The 8,238-nt window shown below is 33.4% G+C and overlaps 1 protein-coding gene across 2 annotated transcripts; it reads left to right on the top strand.

Annotated features, from left to right (window-relative positions):
- Positions 1 to 815: 815 nt before the first annotated feature.
- Positions 816 to 4,832, top strand: LOC140811982 (probable glycerol-3-phosphate dehydrogenase [NAD(+)] 1, cytosolic). Of its 2 annotated transcripts, XM_073170128.1 has the most exons (6): positions 816 to 2,151; positions 2,829 to 3,050; positions 3,435 to 3,682; positions 4,034 to 4,173; positions 4,254 to 4,421; positions 4,465 to 4,832. In XM_073170128.1, exons 1-5 carry the CDS (start codon positions 1,497 to 1,499, stop codon positions 4,372 to 4,374), a joined length of 1,386 nt encoding a protein of 461 aa, XP_073026229.1. In that variant the 5' UTR covers positions 816 to 1,496; the 3' UTR covers positions 4,375 to 4,421; positions 4,465 to 4,832. The 2 variants fall into 2 exon arrangements, with proteins under 2 accessions (XP_073026229.1, XP_073026228.1); XM_073170127.1 differs by having other exon boundaries at positions 818 to 2,151; positions 4,254 to 4,832.
- Positions 4,833 to 8,238: the final 3,406 nt, after the last annotated feature.

The raw sequence follows: 8,238 nt of genomic DNA, 5'->3' as shown, positions 1-8,238 counted from the left end.
GTATAAATATATAACACATACACCGAAGCACTAATATTAATTAATTATTCTGTAATTTTATCAATTTTCTGTTGTTGTTTTAGATATTTGTTTTGTTCTAGAAGTTGAATATAATATATGCAAAAAATATTATGGAAATGACAGCATGACACCTTTCTCGACTCAATTACGCAATAAAAAATAAACTAGATAATGCATGAAAATGAAATACGTGTACAAAATTATACGACAAATAAGGGACATTTGGCACTAATAAAACAAAACATTACTGAATAATAATAAATTATGTAAAATTTTGTAATTTATAAGTAACTTTATATAGTTATTATTTTTTATTAATTTATTTCGAACCATTTTATTAATTTATTTTAGTTATCTTAAAATGATTTTTTTTTAGAGAAAAAACTGAATATTTATGTCAAAAAAATAATCTCGAGTCTCGTACAAATTGATACATGGAACTAAGTTTATAATAATGTATGTAATAAAAATATAAAATACTCATTATTTTTTGATATATTTAAAATATTGATAGAAAAAACAAATTAATATATATTATATTAATAATTTATATAATATATGATTTGTTCGAAAAAAATATTGATAACATGATTCAGCTCCATCGAGTATTTGGTTTTTTTTTTTATTTATTAAATAGGTCTCTTGAAACAGTCTCACGAATCTTGTACGTGAGACGATTAATCTTATCAATATTAACTATAAAAAATAATACTTATAATATAAAAAATAATATTTTTTCATGAATCACCTTACAAAATACCATTCCGCGATACATATTACGTAGGTTTTTGCGTCATTTCTTTCGCGACTGTTCTCGCGTGACACTTCACGATCGTCGATTTCTTGCAAAAAAGAAAGCCAATTACCCATTTTCAGATCGATCACCGCCTGTTGATAGTACTCTCGCCAGAAGACAGCTCGGCTTGTTTTGCTTTATCCTCGCATTTTGTCTTTCAAGCCTACGTTTTTTAGGTGGGGTGGGCTTACCGAATTTCTCTTTCTGTTTGACGGGTGATCCAGAGCTGCTCCTTGCGAATGTTCTGTAATTGTCCTTTCTTCATACGAGTTGGTTAAATATTTACCATTATTCGGGGAAACCAAAGTATTTGTAATTGTATTGGCTCTAGGCATCTGGCATTCTATAGCTTAAGCTAAAGTCGGTGGATAGGTCGATTTTGCTCTGTAGCCATTTGTTGAATTTTGGTGTGAAACCCACCAACGAAATCGGTGTGTTCTTGATGTTTTTGTGTTCATTTTGTTGACTTTTGTGTTACTGTATGAAATAGGGAGCGATTGTGTGAAGCCCACGTGGAATCTTCAATTGGGTTATCCTAAGTTGATTTGAAGTTTTTGATCTGATTGATTGGCATTTGATATTAAATCTTGTCTAGTATATATACCTCAACAAAGCCTGTATCCGGGGACATTTTTTAGTTCAATTCATTTGTTAAAGTGGGATATTCATTGAAAGAAAAATGGTACTTGCCACCGAAGGAGGCAACGGATATTCGAATGGAACAATTCATAGCACAAAAGGATCTCCAGAAGAAAAGATTGACGAGCTTCGTGAACTATTTGGGAAAGTAGATGGGGATCCATTAAGGATTGTGTGTATCGGTGCAGGGGCCTGGGGTAGTGTATTTGCAGCGATGCTGCAAGATGGATATGGGAGTTTTCGAGATAAAGTTCAGATTAGGATATGGAGAAGACCTGGTAGGCAAGTTGATAGAGCCACGGCTGAGCATTTATTTGAGGTGATTAATTCGAGGGAAGATGTATTGAGGAGGCTGATAAGGCGATGCACATATTTGAAATATGTAGAAGCAAGATTAGGCGATCGAACACTTAATGCCGATGAGATTTTGAAAGATGGGTTCTGCTTGAATATGATTGACACCCCACTCTGTCCGTTAAAGGTTGTGACGAACTTGCAAGAGGCTGTATGGGATGCTGATATTGTTATTAATGGATTGCCCTCGACGGAAACCCGGGAAGTTTTTGAGGAAATTAGTAGGTTTTGGAAGGAACGAATTAGTTCTCCTGTTATTGTGTCTTTGGCAAAGGGAATAGAGGCTGAACTAGAGCCCGAGCCCCGGATAGTCACTCCCACTCAGATGATCAATCGAGCAAGTAAGATCCGTCCTCCATTTTTCGCTGGTTTTTATGTGTTTTTGCAGATGAAATGGATGGCTTTCGCTTTCTTATTTCGTTGAGATAAATTGTTTGTCTCATCTGAGATATATTCTATTTTACTCTGGTATCTACTGGTGGAATATGATCGATAATTGATTAATACAATGAAGTAAAAAAAGTGAAGCAAACTATGTAAATTTTGACTTTCTTTAATTTCATCTTTCTGATAATGTCTGCCATATTCACCGAGCTTTAAACTCTCTAGTTAGAGATTCATAGGAGGTTCAAGATGACATTATGAAATTTTTTTCAGTAGATGAATATTACACCTTTTTATCTTTTTCCTTGGTACTCATGGGAATAAAAGCCTGAATTTTTTGAACGATGGTTTATCTACAAATTTCTTCTTACTGGATTTGACTTAAACGCTTAATATGCAATATTTGGTTTGTAGTTGACCATGTCATCCGTGTTTCATCAAGAACAAGAAAAGGAAGAGTGTTAAAATTCAATGCTTAGCTACAAAGAGTGCCTGTGATGAAGAAATTTCCACCATGTTAAATAGCTACTCACTTTTGAAGTCTCCTATTGTGCGTGTGCACTGTTTTTGAACACCTGCACTATTCTTCTGATATCTGACCATTTCCTATTTTTCAGTTGATGGCCTACTTCAGCTAAGGTTCCTATGGAAAATATTCTTTACCTTGGAGGGCCTAATATTGCATCTGAAATTTACAATAAGGAATATGCTAATGCTCGGATCTGTGGAGCTGAAAAATGGAGGAAACCACTGGCAAGATTTCTTAGGCAGCCACATTTTATTGTTTGGGATAATGGTGATCTTGTTACTCATGAGGTTATGGGTGGTTTGAAGAATGTATATGCAATTGGGGCTGGTAAGCTTTCTTTTTCGTGTATTAATTGTATTTATGGATTTTTCTGTATATATATGTATCTCAGAATTTTGTGCGTGCATGTTCTTCACACTTGAAAAAGACTTATATGTGGATTGTAAATAGTAATGATGGTTTCTCAACTTATGAAAGAATCGAGGGATTTGTACAGCTGGTCTTTTTGTCTCATTGTTTTTAAAGTTTCAATGTTTTGTGGGGAAGCCGATATAAAAATCGGAGCAACATTATTTTGCCATTATGTCTTGTATATTTGCTTTTAGTTCATTTTAGCCTTGTGCCACCTCATGAAATTGTGGCTTGTCATGATTTACATTTCCTTTGACAAGACTTCATAGTATTAACATTCATAATTCGAAAAATGGATAGGGATGGTTGCGGCACTAACTAATGAGAGTGCGACTAGCAAGTCGGTCTATTTCGCGTACTGTACATCGGAAATGATCTTTATCACACATCTTTTGACGGAAGAACCCGAAAAGCTTGCAGGTCCTCTGTTGGCTGACACTTACGTGACGCTGTTGAAAGGTCGTAATTCTTGGTACGGCCAAAACTTGGCTAAAAAGGAAATAAGCCTCGATATGGGGGACAGCATCAAAGGCAAGGGAACAATTCAGGTATGCGGTTCAAAGCATTAGAACAAGTGGTGTAATACACTTCTCATGATTCAATGGCCAATGAACTGGAAATATATTTATAAATCTATACTATATTATTAAGAGAGACAACTTAAAGCAACAGTTTTTTGTCACTTTGGGTGGAGGTTTTATTTTCGTAAAGCCTTCCCCCTAATAATTGATGTTTTATTTCCTCATCTATATTCGAGGCTGATGAATGTTTCTTCGCTAAGAATAAAGAAAATATGTATATATATAGCTTCTACACGTACACGTTTGAGTGTGATGCAAATTGTGGCGGAATTATGGAAATCTTATTCTACTTGTGTGTACATCTTCACCGGACTGCAGGGTGTTTCTGCTGTGAAAGCGTTCTACGAGCTACTAAGTCAATCTTCTTTGAATGTTCTACATCCGAACAAAAACGAGCATGTTGCTCCGGTGGAGCTATGCCCAATCTTGCAGACACTATATAAAATTCTGATTTTGAGGTATGTAAATATGACATCAATTAACATTTTGACGTATCAGTGACAGCAACGTATTATGATTATTGATTTGTCTGTCGCAGAGAGTTATCTTGTGAGGGGATTCTTGAAGCCTTGAGAGACGAAACAATGAATGATCCTCGAGAACGTATCGAAATGGCACAGAGCCACGCTGTTTATCGGCCTTCTTTGCTTCCAAAATAGTTGTATCAGCGAGGAGAATGGTCCATGGTTTTGTTTATATATCTGACTAGTGATAGTTATCAACAAGAAGCTTACTTGTTTGGGACCAACCGATGAGGGATTTTCATCATGAGCGACTTATGCAAAAGCCAAGAGATCTCCATTGTCAAAGAATGTGAAAGTGTGTTAATTTGTACGTTTTGTTTGGTAAATATTTTGGCTGCCTTGTCGAGTTTAAATAAGGATAATTGTATGTGACATGTTAACTTAAATTTCCTATGGAATGTACGTCTGTAATTTATGCAAAATCTTTGACTATGATCACCAAAATCATTGTGTGCTGAAGTGGACAATCTTGGTCAACGTCCTAGAACAAGGTTTATTTGGTGTGTAAAATTTATTTTATTTAAATAATTGTAACATTATTTAGGTAAAGTAAGAATTCTAATATAAATTTATATAAATAATTTGTTGATCTAGTTTCTATTTTCTCAATCAAAATTCTGGAATTAATCTTGGATGTTTACTCGACGATGAATACAAGAGAATCTTGAACCCAATATTGAACTCGAATAGCAATTGATAATAGATAATCAAACACAACAAAAGAATATTTGCACAACAAGACATGCAATATTTATGTGAGCCCTGTGTGTTTTTTTTAATTAACATTTAATTATCAAACAGCAAGAATTTAATCACCCAAACAGCGTTAACGAGTAAACAAATTCATCATTCAGAAATTTCGACATGACCTTCTGTAAGTAGGACATCCCAAAATATCAAACATGCTCGTTTTTGCTCGGATGTTAAACAAAATAAATATATGAGGATTCCAAACTAGTCGAATATATAAATATAAATATTGATCTGTTGGATTCTCCTCGGATAATGAATCAATGCATAATATAAATATATGAGGATTCCAAACTCAATATGACTCAATTTACTGTGCTCCACTTACAGATGTTTCGCCAGCTGCATTATAATCACCAGTATAACCTGCTATGGAATCATATTACAAACTACAGCAGCCCCGAGGGATAAAGGTCAAACCCTAGTACGAAGATCAAATAAATTACCGCATATAAAAATGACATGTGATGTAATCAATGTAATGTAATGTAATGCAATGCAATACAATACAATACACGTAGCGTACCAAGTAATCTCGGGTATAAGTCTGGATCCAACAAATCGATATCAACAACTGTGACCACATCTGTCAGGGGTTTGACTTGTCAAATACGTCATTGGCCATGCACATATGCATTAGGAGTGTCGGTTTCAGAATTGCTCGGTCATTCCGCTAGTCATCAAAGGTTTGACGCTAACACACCCTCGAATTTGATGTCTAAATAACTCATTGAAGAGTAAACCATCATATCGGAAACAACCGAGTCATGGCTCAATATGAATACGTTCTTAATCATGCATATAAATCCACGTATTATTCCAATATATTTAAAAATCAAGTTTTTATTTTATGAAATGAAGAATAATCTTAAAATGCATTCCAATAACACAAAGAGAACACATAATCATATAATTCACATAGAATTAGTCAATTCACATAAGTTAAATTACACGTCGCTATAGATACCGTAAGGAAATGATCAATCCGTACATTAGCCTTAAAATTTAATTACCACGACAGCCTTCAAATTTAATTACCACGATAATTTATGAAGTTTCAGATGCTTTGGCAATTATTTTATTTTATACCACTTTCTATTTATTTTTTCAATATTCAACAATTAGCCAAAAATTCCAAAATCATCATTTAGGCTTTAAAAATTTACTAACCACAAATTCTTAAATTTTTACAATATTTTAATATTTAATGAACTCATAAAATGTTTCAACAATGCATCATTAAAAAATTAGAAATGATAATTAAATGTAATAAATAGATATGAATTTGTTTATAGATGTTTGGAGATTAACGACTCCTACGTCACTTCTTCTTCCTCTTAAGATGATCCTTAAAAAATTGAACACCGATGAATTAAATCGAGTTTGATTTTCAAACCAAACAGAAAAAACTCAAAATAATTTTTTGTAGAAATTGATTATAAATTTTGTAAAACATTTAAAAGATGCACAAGTTGAATGAGTAAAATCATTTTGATTGAAACATTTGATATGCAATATTTTGATATTTAAATAATTCATTAAATGTTTCAACAATGCATCATTAAAAAATTAGAAATGATAATTAAATGTAATAAGTAAATAGATACGAATTTGTTTATGGATGTTTGGAGATTAACAACTCCTACGTCACTTTTTCTTCCTCTTAAGAAGGATTCTCTAGAAGACTTTGATTCAAACAACTCTTTGTACAAACCCGATCCAGAAGAGCAGCACCCAAATGGAACTCTTAGCACTCAAGATTGTAGACAACACCTCATATCAGCATATTGTTTAACGTCTCATATGCAAATACTACGAACACATTGTTTTACGTCTTTGTGTGAAGACTCACTCAACTAATCTTTAAAGTTCAACTCTCTTGTATATGTGTGAGTGATTGTGTGTGAGGAATTTATCATTTACAGTGTATATATCAAATGTATCATAACAGTACGAGCCTGAACATGAGATTCAAACATTTTCTAAATGGAATTTGATAACTAAATCAAAATATATGAAGTTGACCGAATTCGAGTGAGCTAAAAAGTTCACGTTCGAGTTTGATAGTAAAAATGGTTACTATTCATTTTTTTCATGACAACAACTATCATTCGGACGAAAACCCACAACCGCTATCATTCGTTAATGACACACAGGGGCGCTAACATTTATCTTTTTTTTTCTTTAATGAAAGTATTTTTCATTAAAATGGGTAAAAAGTTTGAGATACAAATACACTGGGCATACCCAGAGGCTTTCACAAGCCGCATTCAAAGATAATCATAAATTACAATGACAATGATACAACAATACAATTCACTATGAAAATAAAAAAAACTAGTGCGGCACACACGCAATCTGAATGGCCTCCGGTATACAACGGTAGGTGTGTATCTTAATCTTTGTGACTATCTCTTGGAATCCGAATTTTTCTTTTTCAAACATTACCCTATTGCGCATATTCCACAAATGATAAACCGTTGCCGTGAGGGCTGTGATCCTCATACGTGCTAAGGTAGACGTACCTCTGTAATGTGTTCTAAAAGCTCGAAGGATTGTATTTGGAGATGCCATTATTTTCTTCATATCAAGCCAATGACGAACACTCTCCCAAATGACTTTTGTAGCACCACATTCGAAGAACAAGTGGCCTACCGATTCATCATGTATCTCGCACAACACACATTTCCGATCACTGATGTAACCTAGCTTGTCTCGGGTCATGAGTTTTTGGATGAGCAAATAAACAAAGTATGAACCGATGTTTAGGCATCAAGAAGGATTTAGACAGTATAGGTTTCCATGGCCAGTTGGTTTCGTTTCCCACAAAGAAGTGGTAAGCACGATCAAGACCGTCTTTTTTACCAAACCAACTCATCAAGCACGAAACAGCAGCATCAGCCGAACCAGTTCTTGCTAACATTTATCTTGATTCAACCTTACCTGTCGGTTGAAGAATTCATAACAGTACATCATTTATTTTAAAAAGTTTGTGATTTGTGAATAGTTGATTTAATAAAATTATATTCTTAGTATTTCAGTAATAGTTTTTTTAAACAGGAAGAGATTAGAATTATAATTATATTTTTAATTTATTTGTCTATATATGTTTAAGCTTTTTCCCTTCTCAAAGTAAGCTTGTTTAAAATATTTACATTTATATCTCCAATATTATTTTGCTGATAAAAAATATAGCTTTAAAATTAATTAAATCAAATCATTAATAAAATTTCTAATCTAGAGGAAAAA

The sequence above is a fragment of the Primulina eburnea genome, chromosome 14 (assembly GCF_022965805.1).
Source record: "Primulina eburnea isolate SZY01 chromosome 14, ASM2296580v1, whole genome shotgun sequence".
Taxonomy (NCBI): Eukaryota; Viridiplantae; Streptophyta; class Magnoliopsida; order Lamiales; family Gesneriaceae; genus Primulina; species Primulina eburnea.
The sequence above is the reverse complement of the archived record's forward strand: the minus strand, read 5'-3'. Positions and strand labels throughout refer to the sequence as shown.

Coding starts and splice junctions, on each gene's coding strand:
- LOC140811982 (XM_073170128.1), top strand. CDS start 1,497: ATGGTACTTGCCACCGAAGGAGGCAACGGATATTCGAATGGAACAATT. Junction 3,051..3,434: donor TGTATATGCAATTGGGGCTG/GTAAGCTTTCTT, acceptor AAAAATGGATAG/GGATGGTTGCGGCACTAACT. Junction 3,683..4,033: donor AAGGCAAGGGAACAATTCAG/GTATGCGGTTCA, acceptor ACCGGACTGCAG/GGTGTTTCTGCTGTGAAAGC.